The sequence below is a fragment of the Salmo salar genome, chromosome ssa10 (genome assembly GCF_905237065.1).
Source record: "Salmo salar chromosome ssa10, Ssal_v3.1, whole genome shotgun sequence".
Lineage (NCBI taxonomy): Eukaryota > Metazoa > Chordata > Actinopteri > Salmoniformes > Salmonidae > Salmo > Salmo salar.
In genome coordinates this window covers 42,650,119-42,671,505 of record NC_059451.1, presented here as the reverse complement: position 1 = coordinate 42,671,505, position 21,387 = coordinate 42,650,119, and the positions used below count along the sequence as shown (strand labels likewise).

Sequence of the window (21,387 nt, the reverse complement as noted above, 5' to 3'; positions counted from 1 at the left end):
CCAGGGCAGTTGACCGGAGAGCACGCAGAGTCCTGGGGCTCTGTAAGGCTTGGTACCAGCTCAGTCATCTGACCACCACCAGCAGGAGAGGGAGAAGGAGAGAAGTGCCCTTTTCAGTGACAAAAGCCCCACTGTCTGCAGTGATAGTGCAGGACTCGACAGCGTGTTCACAGCCCTTTATCGCCATATTATATTAGCTATCTCTAGGGTATATCTGTCTGATCACTACACACTATTAGTTATAGGAGATGTAGGCTACTCATTATAACTGTGGTTAAGATCAAATTGGGTTACACTAACAAACGTTCCAGTGATGACTGATGACACGAAGATCACCACCTTCTACAATCTAAACCTAGTGTTCCTATTGGGTTGGAGGATCGTAGGGAGGAGTCTTTAAGACAGGACAGGTAACACCTTCCAATCAAGACTCTCTATGTTAGTTACCTGACCTTCCATTCTCTAACAGACAAAGCCGCTACCCACCTTAACTCAAGACAGCTGACCCTATTCATTACATAGATCATATCGAAACAGCCCACGACATGCCCAAAAAACGCCCCAAAAATTCAGCACTTTTTATTTTCAGTAACCTAAAATGAATTCATTCCATAACCATTATGAAAGCTGTGTGTATAAAGGCAGATCTTAAAACAGCAAGACAAAGGCAGGTTTTCTTCTAAGATGTACCACCCGAGACACAGGAACATCTTTTGGCCCCAGGGGCTCAGCAGCATATTGCAAACAGCTGACAGTCAACAAGGTTAATGCCCCCTGACTATGAGAGCCTTGTCTAGGTCTGGGACCGATCGTTTAATAAAACCGTATGAAACCAGAGGCGAGAGGGGTGAGATGGGTGAGGGGGGGTGGTGAAGGGAGAGACGGCCATGCCCCACTGATCATGGTGCTCACTGATCCAAAGTAGAATCTGAGACAGTGGCACACTCAAACACATACACAAGCATGTCGAACGCAATGTACAGACACACTGACAAACACATCACACACTCCACAGACAGTGTGTGCCCTGCGGGTCCATTACAAAGAGTAACTAGTCTCTTATATCTTTATCTCCTAAGATTCTTGATTTGAAGACAGATGTTGTTTTGGCTTGCTGTTTAGTGTTCCGCTCATCTGTGTTGCTTCAAGGGGTTAGAAAAAAGGGAGGATGAAAATAGGAAAAGAAAGAGTGACAGCAAGAGAAATAAACAGAGGGAAGGGAGATGCTCACCTGCATCACTGCCTGAAGGAGAAGGAGAGAGAGAAAAAAGGTAGAGGAAGAGGGAAGGTAAATACTCACCTGCGTTGCTACCTGTATGGTTGTCACAGGTGTTGTCTCGCAGGCTGATTTTCAAAGGGCTGTATTCCCCGCTGGTATCAATCTTAGGCAGGGAAACCTGACACATGACAAGACGATAGCTTTGACATCTAACTAATGCCTTTAGAGAACTGTCAAACACACAGTACATTCCAAAAATAGGCAACACTAGAAACACCACTCTCCCTTCATATTTTCTATGTGTAATTCTGACAGATTAGAAGTGTAGGGGGAAAATAAAGTGTAGATAAAGGGGTTGAAGTTGAGACTGAACCCTGGTCTCTGGGGTCATACCAGGAGTGTTACCAATTAACCAAGGGGTCTGTTATACATCAGTAATGGTACAGTATGATATATACAGTATGATATATTGTATGATATATGCTGTACCCTGATGAGTGGTTTCCATGTGAGGTCAAGGTGTTTGAAGGTGTTGGGAACACCGTGAGGATTCTCCAGGGGTTTCTCCTCCACCTTCTGTTTCCGCTGGTCGGCCATGGTCTGGAGTACCCTCGGAGCACGAATATCCCAGAACATCACACAGCTGTTCAGGGAGAGAGAGACAAACACAGGGAAAACAAAAGAAACAAACAAAAACACCAACAAAGAGACAGGAACTAACATTTCATACATCGAAATTATAATTGTATTGTTTTTCATTCAATATTATTTTTATTTTTTTATAAAACGTTTGCATTTAGTCAGTCATTTAATATTAATGCCACTTTGTACCAATCAGGGGCGCAGGTGACGATCTGAACACATATTCCATTCCTGTTCTCCATCGGTACCCCCATTCTAGAGACCTTATCAGAATGAAAGAGAGAAAATGAATAAATACCTACTACACCACAGGTAGGCTTTTCAGTCCTTGTCACGGTGAGTAATGATATCCCATTTAGGGTCGAAACCTTGACCTAATAAAAGGGAGCACTTGGGAGCATAGACCATTGTGCCGCTGTATTTTAGTCCTAGAATAATGCCATCCCTCCCTCTATGGTTTTACAGGTTTGGCTCCCTGGGGACACTTTGATAATTGCCTGGTTTCACTTAAACCAATGACTGTCCGTGGATTGTAACGAAGCATTGCACCACCCACACGCTTCTTTAGACATAAGACAAAAGACACACTTTATTAGATGGTATAACCAACTCACTTCAAATGCAGGGCATACAAGGAGATTGGGGAAGGGATAACTTGATTACTATCCACCTCTTTAATAAAACCATGTGAATGTAGCCTGGGTGTCAAGTCTGTTTCTGCTCTCTTGCCAACTCCTTCTGGTATTGTCATGCTCAATATTACACTGGCACCCAGGCTAGTGTGAAAGGCTTGTAGTGATATTATTACTAAGACAGCACTATATAGGCATCACAACAAGTCCCTTGAAGATACGTGTTACCTACTATTACCTGCTCTGACCTGTTAGGGAGGCTTGTGTTGACAGGATCCCTGACATAGAGATGATCTATGATGATCTATGGTGCTTCCTGACGTAGATGGACCATAGCAATTATGTCTAAAAGCCTGTTGTGACATTCACCCTTGACCACTCCTATACAGCTATTCCTATAGACCTTCTCTACTGTGACTAATTTCACTGTTCATCTATCTCAGATCCTGCTAAAATTCATTGTGTAACGGTCAAAGTGCTTTTAAGTCAGATTGGAACGTAAATTAAACAGAGTCAACATACCAAAATTAGACTCAGAAATCATTAGCGTGATAAGAGGACCTAGCTAACCCTTTTAACGTAAGTGTTTGAATATCAGTGTGTAAATTAGGTGTGAAGGCTTAAAAGTGTCAGTTGAGTAGTTCTCACTGGACCCTGGTAGGTTGGTACTTTGTTAAGTGTATTTACTTTAGATCTCATAAGGTGGGGCCTCCCGAGTGCTGCAGCGGTCTAAGGCAATGCATCGCCGTGCTAGCTGTGCCATTAGAGATTCTAGGTTAGAGTCCAGGCTCTGTCGCAGCCGGCCGCGACCGGGAGACCCATGGGGCGGCACACAATTGGCTTAGAGTCATCCGGGTTAGGGGAGGGTTTGGCCGGCAGGGATGTCCTTGTCCCATTGCGCACTAGCAACTCCAGTGGCGGGCCACGCACAGTGCACGCTGACACTACAGTGTTTCCGCCGACACATTGGTGCGGCTGGCTTCCGGGTTAAGTGGGCATTGTGTCAAAAAGCAGTGCGGCTTGGGTGGGTTGTGTTTCGGAGGACACACGGCTCTCGACCTTTGCCTCCCCCGAGTCCATACGGAAGTTGTAGTGATGATACAAGACTGTATCTACCAATTGGATACCATGAAATTGGGGTGAAAAAAGGGGTAAAAAAATTGGTGGTGGGAGCCGAGTGTGTTGAGACCAAAACGTTCAAGAATGTTTCATTTGGACAAAAACAGAAAAGTCAAATAGACAAGCACAAATCACATTAGTATTTTCCCATGGTAAGAATTCACAATCAAATAATTAGCTAATAAAGCATCTTAAAGGGATAGTTCAGGATTTTTGCAACCACCTCTAACTTCCTTCATACTGGACGGAGAGAAATATTCACAAGTTCATCTAACTCTGGGGAAGTAGATAAAGGGCGTCATTGCCAAAATCCCGAACTATCCCTTTAAGTCAGTGGTATTCAAAGTCAGGTTGAGACAATTGCAGTGGCGTCGCCAAAATGAAACAATTTTGAACAAAAAAATTAAAGGGTACAGAATATTGTATGGGTCAATATACAAATGTTTTTGGGAAAGGTCATTTGAGAAGAGCGATGAAAATGTAATTCATTTAATTTTTTGTTGTTGATTGAAAAATATAAAATGTATCGATTTTAAAGGTCCAATGCAGCCATTTTTTATCTCAATATCGAATCATTTCTGGGTAACTAACAATGAAGTACCTCACTGTAATTGTTTTCAATTAAAATGGTCAAGAATAAAACTAAAATACTGTAGCTTCTATACAAAGAGCAATTTCTCAAGAAAGAATTTTGCTAGGACTTTCAGGCGGTCTTTTCAGACAGCTCTTACATTTAAATTTGAATTTTTGTATTTATTTTACCTTTATGTAACTAGGCAAGTCAGTTAAGAACAAATTCTTATTTTCAATGACGGCCTAGGAACAGTGGGTTAACTGCCTTGTTCAGGGGCAGAACGACACATTTTTACCTTGTCGGCTCGGGGATTCGATCTTGCAACCTTTCGGTTACTAGTCTAACGCTCCAACCACTAGGCTACCTGCCACCCCACTAAAAGGGCATTATCATAATTTTCACAATTTCACAGTATTACTCCAACCTCAGTGTGGAAATATATATAAAACACAGGTAAATCTATTTTTGACTGCACTGGGCCTTTAACATTCTGTTTCTAGATTTGGGGAGGGGTGGGGTCCCCCAGAAATTCTGGATTCGAAACTGGAGTCCCCACTAAAAAAGTTTGAATACCACTGCTTTATAGTTTAGTCAAAAGACAAACAATTCATAATGATTCAAAAGTATCCCTCAAATTGCTCTCTTCATAAGGCATCAGCCTACCCTCACCCCGCTCTCATCCCCCTACAGCAGGTATTCCCAAACAGGGGTATGCAATGACGTCGGGGGTACGCCAAATAAAAATGTGATTCACATTGAGAAAAAAAAAAAGTATATATATTTTCTTTCCTTCACATTTTCAAACAGTTCATTTATATTTTCCAACGGGGCTATACATTTGGGTTAGGTTTTTTTTCTCGCATGAGTAGCCTCGTTTCACTGCCAAAAATAAAATTAAACCATCTAGTGTTCAGCGAAATAACAACACAATGTCAAATACAGGTAGCCTAGTCAAATAATTAACATCCAATCACATTAACCGTTACTCGCTCGCGGGATTTTCAATAACGGTCCGTATGTAGCCTAACGTAGCTGCTGCTGCTCATTCCATTTGCTCGAAAATTGATAAATGGTTAAAAAAAGTAAGGCCCGTGTCCATACAGACACATACCAGCTTTACTGGTAGTACTGCTACATCTAGCAGTACTACACCTGCACCTGTTGATGACACAAGTTGTTCTGCTTCCACGAGCACATCCAATGCTAGCATCAGTAATTCTACATTTGTTGTTAGCCCAGCTAGCATGGACACTGACAATTGTGAATCTGATGCAGCCGAAGAGCTACTGCCCCCTTACCAAGGAAAGCACCGAACAACAGACAGGGACGTTGGACCATCGAAGTGGCGCAAATATGATGAAAACTACATCGATTTGGGGTTCACTTAAATTGGGAGTAGTGCCTTTCCTCAGCCACAGTGTGGTATATGTGCAAAAGACCTATCTCACAACTCGATGAAACCTTCACTCTCGCGCAGACATTTAGAAACAAAACATGCCAATTTGGAAAATAAGCCACAGGAGTTTTTTGAGCGAGAAATAAGTCAACCTTCGAGTAGTAAGACATGTATCAAAGCAACAGATACCACTAATAAGAAGGGGCTAGAAGCGTCTTATATGGTGAGCTACCGAGTGGCTAGGACAGGCAAGCCCCATACTAGGCCAAAAAACCTATACAGACAATGTGTTCATCAAACAATACTGTTTCACAACACATCAGTGACATGGCAGGAGATGTTTTGAAACAATTACTGCTTCGCATACAAGCCAATGAATTCTATGGATTACAGCTGGATGAGTCAACAGACGTGGCGGGCCTGGCACAGCTCCTGGTATATGTCCGTTACGTTTATGGGGGGTCAATTAAGGAACACATCCTCTTCTGCAAAACCACTGGAAACCAGGACAACAGGAGAGGATCTTTTTTAAGAACTGGACAGCTGTGTGACATCAAATGGACTTTGGTGGTCAAGATGTGTTGGTATCTGTACTGATGGCGCAAAAGCCATGACAGGGAGACATAGTGGAGTGGTAACGCGCATGCAAGCAGTTGCTCCTGACGCCACTTGAGTACACTGCAGCATCCACCGAGAGGCTATTGCTGCCAAGGGAATGCCTGACAGCTTGAAAGACGTTTTGGACACTACAGTGAAAATGGTTAACTTTGTTAATGCAAGGCCCCTGAACTTTCGTGTATTTTCTGCACTATGCAATGATATGGGCAGCGACCATGTAACGCTTTTACAACATACAGAAGTGCGCTGGTTATCAAAGGGCAAAGTATTGACAAATGTTTTTTAATTGATACGAACTTAAATTTTCACTTGTCTGACCGCTTGCATCATGACGATGTTTTTTCTCGCCTGAATGATCTGAATCTAGGATTACAGGGACTCTCTGCCCGACGTCTCGAATCCAGTATGGAACGAACGGAGTACGCCGGGGCCCCCTCGATGTCCAGAGGGGGCGGAGGAACATCCCGCACCTCAGACTCCTGCAGCGGGCCAGCCACCACCGGCCTGAGGAGAGACACATGGAACGAGGGGTTAATGCGGTAATCGGGGGGAAGCTGTAACCTGTAACAAACCTCGTTCACTCTCCTCAGGACTTTAAATGGCCCCACAAACCGCAGACCCAGCTTCCGACAGAGCAGGCGAAGGGGCAGGTTTCGGGTCGAGAGCCAGACCCGGTCCTCCGGTGCGAACACCGGGGCCTCACTGCGATGACAGTCTGCGCCAACTGTCTGGCGCAGCACGGCGCGCTGAAGGTGGACATGGGCGGCGTCCCATGTTTCCTCCGTGCGCCGGAACCAGTCGTCAACCGCAGGAGCCTCGGTCTGACTGATGCCAAGGAGCCAGAACAGGCTGGTACCCCAATACACACTGGAAGGGAGAGAGATTAGTGGAGGAGTGGCGGAGCGAGTTCTGGGCCATCTCTGCCCAGGGCACAAATGCTGCCCACTCCCCCGGCCGGTCCTGACAATAAGACCTCAGAAACCTACCCACATCCTGGTTAACTCTCTCCACCTGCCCGTTACTCTCGGGGTGAAAACCTGAGGTAAGGCTGACCGAGACCCCCAGACGTTCCATGAATGCCCTCCAGACCCTCGACGTGAACTGGGGACCCCGATCAGACACTATATCCTCAGGCACCCCGTAGTGCCGGAAGACGTGTGTAAACAGGGCCTCCGCAGTCTGTAGGGCCGTAGGGAGACCGGGCAAAGGGAGGAGTTGACAGGACTTAGAAAAACGATCCACAATGACCAGGATCGTGGTGTTACCCTGTGAAGGAGGAAGATCGGTCAGGAAATCTACCGACAGGTGGCAACCACGGCCGTTGTGGAACGGGTAAGGGTTGAAACTTACCTCTGGGCAGGTGCCTAGGAGCCTTACACTGGGCGCACACCGAGCAGGAGGAAACATAAACCCTCACATCCTTAGCCAAAGTGGGCCACAAGTACTTCCCACTAAGACAGCGCACCGTCCGACCAATCCCAGGATGACCAGAGGAGGGTGACGTGTGGGCCCAATAGATCAGCCGGTCGCGGACAGCAGACGGAACGTACAGACGCCCAGCTGGACACAGGAGGGGAGCACGTAACGCCTCTGCACGTAACGCCTGCTCAATATCCGCGTCCAGCACCCACACTACCGGCGCCACCAGGCAAGAGGCGGGGAGTATAGGAGTAGGATCCATGGGCCGCTCCTCTGTGTCATACAGCCGGGACAATGCGTCTGCCTTAACGTTCTGGGAGCCTGGTCTGTAAGAAAGGGTGAACACAAAACGGGTGAAAAACACAGCCCACCTTGCCTGGTGAGGGTTCAGTCTCCTCGCCACCCGGATGTACGCCAGATTGCGGTGGTCAGTCCAGATGAGAAAAGGGTGTCTAGCCCCCTCAAGCCAATGTCTCCACGCCTTCAAGGCCTTGACGACAGCCAACAGCTCCCGGTCCCCCACATCATAGTTTTGCTCCGCCAGGCTGAGCTTCTTCGAGAAGAAGGCACAGGGGCGGAGCTTCGGTGGCGTACTCGAGCGCTGAGAGAGCACAGCTCCTATCCCAGCCTCGGACACGTCCACCTCCACTATGAACACCAAAGAGGGATCCGGATTGGCCAACACGGGAGCCGAGGTAAACAGAGCCCTCAGGTGATTAAAAGCCCTGTCCGCCTCAGCTGACCACTGCAAGCGCACCGGGCCCCCTTCAGCAGTGAGGTAATGGGAGCCGCTACCTGACCAAAACCCCGGATAAACCTCCGGTAGTAGTTTGCAAACCCTAAGAACCGCTGCACCTCCTTTTCCGTGGTGGGAGTCGGCCAATTACGCACGGCTGCAATGCGGTCACTCTCCATCTCCACCCCTCCAATGGAAATGCGATACCCTAGGAAGGAGACGGACTGTTGGAAGAACAGGCATTTCTCAGCCTTGACGTACAGGTCATGCTCCAACAGGCGACCAAGCACTCTGCACACCAGGGACACATGCTCAGCGTGTGTAGCGGAGTATATCAAAATGTCAACAATATACACCACTACACCCTGCCCGTGCAGGTCCCTGAAAATCTCATCTACAAAGGCTTGGAAGAGTGATGGTGCATTCATCAACCCGTACGGCATGACGAGCTACTCATAGTGCCCAGAGGTGGTACTGAAAGCCGTCTTCCACTCGTCTCCCTCTCGGATACGCACCAGGTTGTAAGCGCTCCTGACATCTAATTTGGTGAAGAAGCGCGCCCCGTGCATTGACTCTATCGCTGTGGCTATGAGCGGTAGCGGGTAACTATACCTCACCGTGATCTGATTCAGACCCTGATAGTCAATGCACGGGCGCAGACCGCCCGCCTTCTTCTTCACAAAAAAGAAACTCGAGGAGGCGGGTGAAGTGGAGGACCGAATGTACCCCTGACGCAAGGATTCGGAGATATATGTTTCCATAGCCTCCGTCTCCGCCTGTGAGAGGGGATACACGTCACCCCTGGGAAGTGCAGCGTCTACCTGGAGATCTATCACACAATCGCCCCGTCGATGAGGTGGTAATTGAGTTGCCTTCTTTTTGGAGAAGGCGAGAGCCAAATCGGCATATTCAGGGGGAATGCGCACAGTGGAGACCTGGTCTGGACTCTCCACTGTAGTAGCACCAATGGAAACCCCTAAACACCTACCTGAGCACTCTCGCGACCACCCCGTGAGAGCCCTCTGTGGCCAAGAAACAGAAGGGTTATGACAAGCTAACCAGGGTAGGCCCAGCACCATGGGAAACGCAGGAGAGTCAATAAGGAAGAGACTAATTCTCTCTGTATGACCCCCCTGCGTCACCATGCCCAAAGGCGCGGTGACCTCCCTAATCAACCCTGACCCTAATGGCCGACTATCTAAGGCATGAACGGGGAAGGGCACATCCACGGGAATGATGGGGATCCCTAAACTATAGCCTAAAGCTCTATCAATAACATTCCCAGCCGAGCCTGAATCGACGAGCGCCTTATGCTGGGAATATAGGGAAAACGCAGGGAACGTGACAGACACAAACATATGTGCAACAAAGGGCTCTGGGTGAGAATGGTGCTGCCTGCTGCCTCGATTCCCAGAGGAACCAACCCGGCACCGACCGGCAGTGTGACCTCTGCGGCCACAGATGGTGCACGAGCGGGAACCCCCTCCGGTCTCCCTGCGCACCGCCTCTCCCAGCTCCATGGGTATCGGAGAGGGAGTGTGGGAGGATGGAACCACCAGACCCCGATCTGAACGTCCGCGAGTAGCCAGCAGGTTGTCCAGCCGGATGGACAGGTCCACCAGCTGGTCAAACGTAAGGGTGGTGTCTCTGCAGGCCAGCTCCCGACGGACGTCCTCGCGCAGACTGCAGCGGTAATGGTCGATCAGGGCCCTGTCGTTCCATCCCGCGCCGGCAGACAGGGTCCTAAACTCCAGGGCGAACTCCTGGGCCCTCCTCGTCTCCTGCCTCAGATGGTAGAGGCGCTCACCCGCCGCTCTATCCTTGGGCGGGTGGTCGAAGACTACCCGGAAACGGCGGGTAAACTCGTCAAATTGGTCTAATTGCAATAAGAACCCCTGGCAGTTCACAGCCCTCCCGTCGTACTCCTGGGGCAAGGAGAGACGGATCCCACTGGGTTCAGGCGGGAAAGGGGCGCTCAGGAGAGACCCCAGTTGTGCTGGTGGAGGCGCTGGAAGAACTCCCTGTCTCTCCCAGCGGTCCATTGTCTGGACAACGCGTTCCATGGCGGCGCCAAGATGGTGAAGCATAACTGCATGCTCCTGGACGCGCTACTCCACCTCAATGGCCGGGGTACCTTCTCGGGTACCCCGGCCAAATCTTCAGAGTGAAACTAAGATAACTGGACTGTGACTTCTTGGTGTAATCTGTATTTATTAAATTATAAACCCAATGCAGACGTGATTATGTCAATACCAAGTCATTTCTGGGTAACAGGCCTTTAAACAGTCGAAGTTGACTGCAAAGTGTAAACAGGATAATTCTGGTAATAATGTCAGTCTAAAATGGAGTTTGGAACATCTGTGCATCACAACAGGAACATTAAGGTTGGGTTTTGATTTGACGATGTCCATTTGCCCACTAACGTGAACAGCTGCGGTGACTTCTCACTATCCAATAGCATAGACAATGAGACAGACCTGCCCAGCAGCTCCGACTTTGTTTACAAAAGACAACAAGTTACACATTTCTTTACTTGAGAAATACTGCAGCAAACACCTTCGTTAGATGTAAAATTGCCTAAAGGTCTTTCATGGCCAATAACACACATACACACACACACACTAAACTAAAACTAAACTAAACTAAAACATCCTCGGCAAAACTTAAAAATGTGTTACAGATTTCTTGTTTTAGTTGCGCAATTTTACATCTAACTAAGGTGTTTGGTACAGTATTTCTCAAGTAAACAAATGTGTGACATGTTGTTTTATGTAAACAAAGTTGGAGCTGCTGGGCAGGTCTGTCTCATTGTCTATGCTATTGGATAGAGTCGTTTAATAAGTGCTCACCAAACTCCGAAACACAAAAATAATAAAAGTGGGTACAAAACCCGTCACACACCAGAACATAACTGCACATAACATACAATCAAACAATCACCGACAAGGACATGAGGGGAAACAGAGGGTTAAATACACAACACGTAATTGATGGGATTGGAACCAGGTGTGAAGGAAGACAAGACAAAACCAATGGAAAATGAAAAATGGATCAGCGATGGCTAGAATGTCGGTGACGTCGACCGCCGAACACCGCCCGAACAAGGAGAGGGACCGACTTCAGCGGAAGTCGTGACAATAACCCTTTCATGCCCTGCCTCCAGTCCACTTACCGATATCTGAACAAGAGAGCCTCATCGAAATTGCAACAAGCGGTTCCGTGAAAATTGAATTTAATCAGAAGCCACTGCCAGAATTCTGGATAGGGCTGTGCTCAGAGTATCCTGCCTTAGCAAATTGCGCTGCGAAGACACGGATTACCTTTGCAACCACATACCTATGTGAGAGTGAACTCTCGGCCCTCACTAGCATGAAACCTAAATAAAGGCACAGACTGTATGTGGAAAATGATTTAAGACTGAGACTCTCTCCAATACAACCCAACATTGCAGAGTTATGTACATCCTTTCAAGCACACCCTTCTCATTAACCTGTGGTGAGTTATTCACAATTTTCGATGAACAAATAAGGTTTTATATGTAAGATGGTTAAATAAAGAGCAAAAGTATTGATTATTATTAAATTATTATTTGTGCCCTGGTCCTATAAGAGCTCTTTGTCACTTCCCACGAGCTGGGTTGTGACAAAAACTCACACTCATTCTTATGTTTAATAAATGTATCGTATAGTGTGTGTGTGGCAGGCTTACAGTGATGGCAAAAAACAACATTTGAGAGTGTGCTGATCCTGGTGCTAGAGAGGGTACGCAGCTGGAGGTTGAATGTTTGAAGGGGTATGGGACTATAAAAAGTTTGGGAACCACTGCCCTACAGTAACTCACCCTGCCCTCATCCCCCCACAGTAACTCCCCTCATCCCCCTACAGTTCCTCCCCTCATTTCCCTACAGTTACTCCCCTCACCTCCCCACAGTAACTCCCCTCATTCCCCTACAGTAACTCTCCTCATCCCCCTACAGTTACTCCCCTCATTCCCCTGCAGTAACTCCCCTCATCCCCCTACAGTTACTCCCCTCATCCCCCCACAGTAACTCCCCTCATCCCCCTACAGTTCCTCCCCTCATTTCCCTACAGTTACTCCCCTCACCTCCCCACAGTAACTCCCCTCATTCCCCTACAGTAACTCCCCTCATCCCCCCTACAGTTACTCCCCTCATTCCCCTGCAGTTACTCCCCTCACCTCCCCACAGTAACTCCCCTCATTCCCCTACAGTAACTCCCCTCATCCCCCTACAGTTACTCCCCTCATCCCCCTACAGTTACTCCCCTCATTCCCCCACAGTAACTCCCCTCATCCCCCCACAGTAACTCCCCTCATCCCCCTACAGTAACTCCCCTCATTCCCCTACAGTAACTCCCCTCATCCCCGTACAGTAACTCCCCTCATCCACCTACAGTAACTCCCCTCATCCCCCTGCTGTAACTCCCCTCATCCCCCTACAGTAACTCCCCTCACTCCACCCTCATCCCCCCTACAGTATCTCCCCTCACTCCGCACTCATCCCCTTACAGTAACTCCCCTCATCCCGCCCACATCCACCTACAGTAACTCCCCTCATCCCGTACAGTAACTCCCCTCATCCACCTACAGTAACTCCCCTTATCCCCCTATAGTAACTTCCCTCACCCCCCTACAGTCACTCCCCTCCCCCTCTCCTCCTCCCCCTACTGTAACTCCCCTCTTCCCCCTACATTAACTCCCCTCATCCCCCTACAGTTCCTCCCCTCATCCCCCCTACAGTTCCTCCCCTCATCCCCCCTACAGTTCCTCCCCTCATCCCCCTACAGTAACTCCCCTCATCCCCCTACAGTTCCTCCCCTCATCCCCCCTACAGTTCCTCCCCTCATCCCCCTACAGTTCCTCCCCTCATCCCCCTACAGTTCCTCCCCTCATCCCCCTACAGTTCATCCCCTCATCCTCCTACAGTTCCTCCCCTCATCCCCCTACAGTAACTCCCCTCACCCCCCTACAGTTCCTCCCCTCATCCCCCCTACAGTTCCTCCCCTCATCCCCCTACAGTAACTCCGTACCTCAAAGGTTCCCGGCAGCCACTGGATGTCTGTAATGGGTGCTTTGTGGCCATTCTCTATGCCTGAGACAGCACAGTAACGCACCACAGGGGTCTCATTCTCCTGCTTGTCTTCAAAGCCCTGCTGGGGTGACAAACACACAGGGATTACAGCAAACAGCAGGGTGTTAGTCACACAATACAGCAAACATAAAACAACAGGGTGGCATAAGCACTGTCAGGTCAATCAACAGGTTCCATACCATAATAGCACTATGGAGGATACAGAGTGAAATACTTTATTGTCCCAGAATTGTCCTTTCTATTCTACTAAAGACAGAATTCAAATAATATACAGTTAGTTGCTTTGCTAACAGTGTAAATTAGGACCAGAATGTGGTTTATATTATATACAGAAGGATTTTTGTTTTTTGCTCTAAATGGTTTAGGACCTAGAGCAGTGCATGTGATTTCCCTTTGCACTTTGGCCACCGCTGTCGTTGGCTCTGTTTCTCATTAAGACTGAGATCACTGGCTGATCGGAAAGAGATGTAGACTTAGCAGTACAGCTGCATGCTTGGAGAGTGCTGTATATGTTACTGTTTGTGCATGTCTACTGGGTTATGGCACCCTATTCCCTATATACTGTAGTGTACTACTTTTGACCGGGGACAATAGGGCTCTGGTCAAAAGTAGGGCACTATTTAGGGGATAGGGTGCCATTTGGGACACAGCCTGTCTCTGTGTTTAATTTTGATCTACAAAAGGTTTGAATATGGCAGGTTAGGACATACACACGTTCCCTTAAAACCATACGGGGGGTTTACAAGGCAGTAACAGGTGCTAGTAAAGGACATCTTTAGCTGATAGAACTGCCATTGTTTGTTCTGAAAACACATCGCTGTAATCAGATGTGTGTTATGTCAGCTGTGTGTGTGTGTGTATGTGTGTTATTGGCCATGAAAGACCTATCAGGGGCATAGAGGGGTTAGGTAACAACTGGAGTGTGGTGTGTGTTGGTGTTGTTGACTCTGGACACTGGATGTTGACTCTGGAGTGAACAGGGACACAGTGAATGGAGGGAAGGAAGATGGATGCAGCTGCTATCATATTGTACCAGGTAATAAACAAAGAATAAACTGAGATAGAGACTAATGAAGGTTGGATATTAGGGCTGTGACGATAACAGTATCGCAATATTTTTCCACTGCAAACATGAAAACATGAAGTTGACCAAACTCTTTAGTTCTTTAAAAACCTGCTGTAAAATATTGTGTGCTATAGGTTGGAAAATAAATACATGTGACTCTGGATGACAACACAATGATATTTGTTTCCATGTTTGTTTCTTAAAGAAGTTAAATCCGCTTCATGTTTTGTTTCCTTGCCACGATACTAATGAGTATCGCAATACTGGAATCGTCCCACCCCATTGGAAATGGGATGGATGTGGCAGGCAAAAGCTTTTGTGGTTCCAGGTTTTCTGCTTACTAGTTAAGGCTGGTTTTGTCATGGTATATGGTTAGGTTAGGTCAGAGATGGTCTATAATGTTGTAGTAATGTTGCCCTTGTAACAGGCTTTGGTTAGGTCTGACCTGGACAGAGTTGAGGTTTGTGGGGCTAAGCTGCCTAAGTATATGGGTTAGGTCTGGCTTGCTGTGATCGCCAGGGTTGTCTTGAAAAGGACCATCAGGACCGCTGCATTCCCCTTTAATTAAAGGCTGAGGATGAAGAGAAACCCGGCAAGCCAATGTGTCATCATCTCACTGCGTCACAGGGCTTTAACTCTAAAACTTAGCCTAGAACTGGGGATCTAGATTGAAGATAATATTATGAACCAGAATTGGGACCCCTCATAGATTTGCAATGACCTCATCTGCAGAAGCATGCCATTGGGATTGAGTCAGTGTGATCAGGACAGAACGTTGATTAGTACTTACTAAAGCGTTGGTGTTTGCTGCAATGTTCTTTCCACCACTGGTGCGTGTGCCCTGTAATTGTTCTACGTAGGTGGATATATCCCATAACACAACCTGAGATGACAACAACACAAAGAAGTGCATTACTCAGGGTGGATCAACAACTACACCTTCACCTCCTCTCATAAAACCCTCTCCTTTTAACGTATTATTAATGCTTCAGTTTAATATGACAAATTTCATGAAAGAAAACCATGGAGAAAACAATGGAGGATAATGGCCAAAGAGGATAAAGATAACAAGGAGAGAACGAAAAGAAAGCTACACCTTCTATAAACAGCTATTTATCTGTTTTATCATATTCCCTTGAAATGAAGCCAGTGAGGCCAGTGAGGCCTGGGACGGAGGAGGACATGGGAAATCTACTCCTGAGATGGTTATATAATACAGCCTCATAAGAAAAAGTCCACAGTGCTGACAGTTAGTTAGGGAGGGATAGAAGGAGGGAGAGAGGATGAGGGAGAGGGAAAGGAAAGGGAGAGAGAGAGGGAAATACGTGGGTGGATATATCCCATATTCCATAACACAACCTGAGATGACAACAGCACAAAGAACCTGAGTGAGAGAGAACGTAGTTGATGAGTATTAACATCAAGAGAGAAACATTTGGTCAGCAGCATCAAAGAGGGCTGTAGAAAGATGTTAACTTAGCAGTAAAAAGATGGAGAGAGCGAGAGAGAAAGAGAGAGAGACGGAGTCAGAACCTGGCCGTTCATGCAGCCACCAACAATAATATTGGGGTCGGAAGGGCAGAACTCAAAGGAGAAGACGTCGTCTGGGCACTCCAACAGCAACTGCAAACAACAGAAAAAGAGAAACCCACAGCATTACAGTGGGCTGAGGCATTACATTTCAAAGGAGAGAGAGACTTCCAAGTACTAGGGTCCCTTGCCATCGAATGTATTTATTTATTCTAGTTATTCAATACACTCAGATTTTAAATCCATGGCCTTGGCTAATCCCATTTGCAAATGATTCCATTTCACTGAACATAAAACAAAACAAAAAAAACAGAGAAACAGCATTGTAATGCAAAACAATGAGTTAGGCTGCATTATGTTCAAGTGCAGCACTGAATTTGGTCTATTCCTAACAAGTGCAGCACTGAATTTGGTCTATTCCTAACAAGTGCAAAGCTGAATTTGGTCTATTCCTAACAAGTGCAAAGCTGAATTTGGTCTATTCCTAACAAGTGCAGCACTGAATTTGGTCTAGTCCTAACAAGTGCAGCACTGAATTTGGTCTATTCCTAACAAGTGCAGCACTGAATTTGGTCTATTCCTAACAAGTGCAAAGCTGAATTTGGTCTATTCCTAACAAGTGCAAAGCTGAATTTGGTCTATTCCTAACAAGTGCAAAGCTGAATTTGGTCTATTCCTAACAAGTCCAGAGCTGAATCTGGTCTATTCCTATCAAATGTGTTTATTTTATCTGCTGAAAATGTATTGCAGTATTTTTTTAAATCCCTAAACCACCTCATATACAGTACTTTATAATGGCTCTATTATCCTTGGGTAAATTCAACTGTTCGACTCAATTGTAATTAATTACGAGGCTCTTACTTCAACTTAACCAAACAAAGGCTTTGAATGACAGTTCAAAGCAACTTCTAAAGCCATTCTCTTTTTAAGAGAGCTCATCTCAAACAGATCTGACGTGAGTCAAGGGTGAGAAAGAGATATTGCTTGTAAGCTGTCAGTGAGGATTTATCCAGAGAGAGAGGGAGGTAGAAGAGGATGAAATGAAAGAGAAGACTTTGCCATACCATACCTGTGGGTTGATGGGATCAGAGAAGCTCCAGAAGAGAATGAGGGAGGGGTTTAGGAGCAGCTTAGTGGAGCCATTGATCCTGTCCTCGAAGGACAGCCTCTCTGTCACAGCCACCGCTATCACACCTAAACACAACCACATATTCTTTCTTACTATGTGTAATACGGATTGTGTCTGTATACCCATCTGTATGTGGATGTTGTCTATACATTCTGTCTGTACCTTCTGTCTGTTTATTCTGTTTAGCACTATTTCGCCAGCTCAAATTCCGGGCACATGTAAATGTACTTAAAGGTGATTCTGATAAACACTGTCATAACGTTACAGAACCATACAGAAACTACCACAACCACATATAACCACTGTCAAAACCATACACATGTATTTGATACCATTCTGCTCCAGCCATTACCATGAGCCCATCCTCCCCAATGAAGATGCCACAGACTCCTGTGACAAGAGTCATTGAACCCTGGTCACTTTAATAATGTTTACATAATGTTTCAACCACTTTATAAGTATATACTGTATTGTAGTCATGGCTCCTCCTATATAATACATTTTTTCATTTTTTTGGATTATGCGTGTATTGTTATTGTATTGCTAGATATTACTGCACTGTTGGAGCTAGTAGAAACACAAGCATTTCACTGCACCTGCGATAACATCTGCAAATCTGTTTAAACGACCAATACATTTTGATTTGATTGTAACACCCATACAGTAACTGATGATGATAAGTATTCTGTATGTTCTGTTCAGTGGCAGAACATTACTGTTCTTTCATTTTGACAGACAGTCACCCCTGTATATCACTGTCTGTCTGCTAAATGTAAATGATTGCATCTTTTTTCGGGCCACAGTAACAATCATTCATAACCACACTCACACTGCAGACCCTTCAATACAGTAGGCACCTGTACTGTTCCCCTTGTCTCAACCCCGTGTCCATGTTCTTCATATAAATATGATTACTACCTCCTGGTTAATGAGGACGCTTCCTGCTGTACTTCCACCGGCCAACCCATTAAAGCCTATTGACTTGAACGGGAACGCCCCTTCTAGTAACTCTATTTCTATGATGTTCCTGTCCCTCACCGTTGATGGTGGGGTGCCAGTTGATGTTGCTAATGGTCTTCTCCTTGCTGAAGTGCAGGTCAGTGAAGGACTGGTACTCCTTCAGGTGTGGGTCAGCCTTCCGTCCATAGCCACTGTCCTCCTCACTCAGGGCCTTCCAGTCGTCAAAGAACACATCCATGATTTCATTCTGCTGGATGGCTATCTCAAACCTGGGAAGTTCATTTAATAAAGAACACACACATCTTTACAGGGCGTATACACTCGAGACGGCATCGCACGGTGAAACAGCAGCTTCCCATTCATTTTCAATGGAAGGAAAGTTGTGAGAAGCAGAGTGGGCGGGGGGGACCGTTGGGAGATGCGAGCATGGGCGAGGGAGCTGAACAAGGCGGGCCTAAATTTGGGCAAAGCTGAACTTTATGCAAATCTACAGCAATATCATGGCGCAAGTAACCAATCGAAGCTCACCATAGCTTCCAACCCCTACTGGATTGGCTGACAATGGCTGTTGATACGTAGCACTACCTAGCATGCTTGCTAGCTTGTTAGCACCCACATGCTGGCGGCCATAGCGTGGCTAGGCGAGTTACTGCTGTATAGTATAAAACGATTTTTGTGACATTGTCAGCTAACCCATCTATAGTATATCTCGGCCGTCAGGCGCTGACTAACGAAAGATAAACTATATTTTAAAAAATGTTTTAAGTAATACTCTCATCTCTCCTTCTCAGAATTTTTTTTTTAATGTTAGCCTGGATCCTGTCTCTGCTCAGCTATTACATTCCACTCCTTGTCACTCCTGTCATTTGCCAAATATTCAGGAATGGCAAGGAGTGGAAAGTTAGCTAAAAAGATTGGTAACCAGACTAGTCTGATGTACAGAACAGGATGGAATGTAGAACACAGTAGGTCATGTAATAGATTGATGGTATACTGATAGGATAGGACTTTATCGAGTACTAGTCAATAAAATGTTTTTTTTTTATTTTGACTTTAAAAAACAGAGCTTAGATAATGAGCAGAAAACATACATCAGCATAAACCATGGAGAACTGCCAGAAGAAAAGTTAAGTCTCCATAAGTTACTTTGTGCATATCTTGATCAGGCCTTGGCTTTCATAATGTATGAGAGTGGATTCCTCAAGGCTGCACTATAATGTATAACTCTGGTTGGCTTTCAGTCATTCCATGCATTAAAACGCTCCCCTTGAGTCCCAGAGACTCGATCGTATCCATAATTTAAATGATCCCTTACCTGGAGGCCACCGAGTTGACGAAATTCTTCAGATTCTCAGATTGGAGGCAGTTTTCTTTCTCCTCCTCGCTGAACTCTCTGGGTTCGTACTGCATACACATACTCCTTGGATATGTCCTATGGAACAGAACAATAATGGATAAAGTAGGCACACTTTTGCTTCAATGTTCAATTCAGATCATATTTCAGTACAGGGTATAGTCATTCTAAAACGATAAAGCATTTGATGATTCATTGTAATGATTCATTAAAAAAAAAGTGATGAATCATTACAACACATCTGACATTGTTAGATACTGCCAATGTGGACTAGTAGCTACAGGACTGTACCATGGTCTATTTTCTTCCCCTGTTCTACCTGGCTCTAGTTACAACATGACCTACCATTGTGTTTGGGTGCTGGAGCTCTTGAGGTTGGGGATAGTCTGCACTCCAGTGTGTCTCTCCATCTGCTTGAGGCTGAAGTTCTTGTCCTGGTAGGGGGTACATTCAAGGAAGCCATCCTTGGTCTCCATGGCATTACGGTCAGAGAAGAAGATCGGTGCCCCAAACTCCCTCCGCACCCTGGAGATCCTATACTTCAACTGAGACGGAGGAGGAGAAAGAAGAATGAATGAGAGAGAAAGAACTTAGCTATTAGATCATTATCTAATTCATTCAGAACAATCATTTAGTAACAATTCTATTTTCTGTTTTGATATTTGAATTATATTTTTAGGGCCCTAAATTCCGGTGTTTTACCCTGGGTCTGGAGTCAGTGACAGACTCTTCCTCTATCTCCTGTTCGCTGCCCAGAGAGATCCAGGGCTGGGGTTCAAAGGTTTTCTGTGCTGCAAACACCTCCGACGGCTCCCGCTCCAAAGCTACCTCAACTCCCAAAGCCACTACAGGCTACATGGGCCAGACATACAGAGAACACTGTAATGAGTAATAGGGATTATATTGAAGACATGAATGATATTCTTCTTTAGATGTTTTGAATTTGAATCATTACTTTCTTTACTTATTTTACAATCCCTTTATCATATATACAGATGTAAGGGCGTTTTTCCCCTAGTATGTCACAGAGTACTGTTTTTAAAAAACATTTTCTTCTTCTGAAGAGCAGAATACTGGTGGTAAATGGACTCACCTTTAGGTGCCTCTCCTTGGCATCTGCTGTTAGAACCAGGTAGAAGCTGGATCCGTAGATGAAGTCTCTGTCGTAGCCCAGGAGGAGCTCATCTTCAGGGTAGTCCTGTTGTATCACATAGGAGAGAGAGGGCATTGAGAGCACAGTGCACTGCACACACAGAGACTAGCAGGTTGGCATAACATGTAAGTACAATTTGACTAAAACAGTGATATATTTTCAAAACCAGATTTTTTACTTTTAACCTTTAAAATGAGTGCCATTGTGAGTGAAACATGAACCAATAGATCATTTATAAGGGCTGGGGGGGTCTTGGTCAGTGAGAACTTGAATTGTTGTGCCAAGGTCTTAGAGAGGACAAACAACCACCCACACGTCACCATGGAAACAGCACTACCCCACACAGAGGAGTGATATTTGATGATCAGGGTTGGGGAGTAACGGATTACATGTAATCCGTTACATGTAAAGGCTTTGCAAAAAAACGGTAACTGTAATCCCTTACGTTACCAGCTAAAATATTGTAATCAGATTACAGATTCTTTTGAAAAACTAGATGATTACTTCAACTCAGAAAGGATGCTTGCGAGGAAAAAAAATATGCTCAAACTTGCACACTTTTGATAGACTTAAAGGGGCAATCTGTAGTTGCTACATCACTTTTTGGACTTATAAATTATATATATATAATAAACGCCCTTGGCGTTATTCCTATTTTGTTGCATTACAACCTGTAATTTAAATTGATTTTTAATTGAATTTCATGTAACGGACATACACAAAATAGTCC

The 21,387-nt window shown here is 45.7% G+C and overlaps 1 protein-coding gene across 3 annotated transcripts in view; it reads right to left on the bottom strand.

The window, feature by feature from the left end:
• dnai3 (dynein axonemal intermediate chain 3) overlaps nt 1-21,387 on the bottom strand; it is a 35,498-nt gene that overhangs the window by 8,580 nt on the left and 5,531 nt on the right. For 2 of the 3 annotated variants that reach the window (XR_006756947.1, XM_014123366.2), the window contains exons 5-16: nt 20,598-20,702; nt 20,207-20,356; nt 19,850-20,049; nt 19,466-19,582; nt 18,229-18,419; nt 17,131-17,255; nt 16,065-16,154; nt 15,322-15,414; nt 13,404-13,526; nt 2,051-2,124; nt 1,709-1,862; nt 1,301-1,397 (exon numbers count right to left, since the gene is read on the bottom strand). Coding sequence is in view for 2 of the 3 variants with exons in the window: in XM_014123366.2 (XP_013978841.1) it covers nt 1,301-1,397; nt 1,709-1,862; nt 2,051-2,124; nt 13,404-13,526; nt 15,322-15,414; nt 16,065-16,154; nt 17,131-17,255; nt 18,229-18,419; nt 19,466-19,582; nt 19,850-20,049; nt 20,207-20,356; nt 20,598-20,702 (1,519 nt within the window). In the remaining variant the exon portion in view is untranslated. The remainder of the gene's footprint in view (nt 1-1,300; nt 1,398-1,708; nt 1,863-2,050; nt 2,125-13,403; nt 13,527-15,321; nt 15,415-16,064; nt 16,155-17,130; nt 17,256-18,228; nt 18,420-19,465; nt 19,583-19,849; nt 20,050-20,206; nt 20,357-20,597; nt 20,703-21,387) is intronic. The other variant, XM_014123368.2, reaches the window with a different exon arrangement.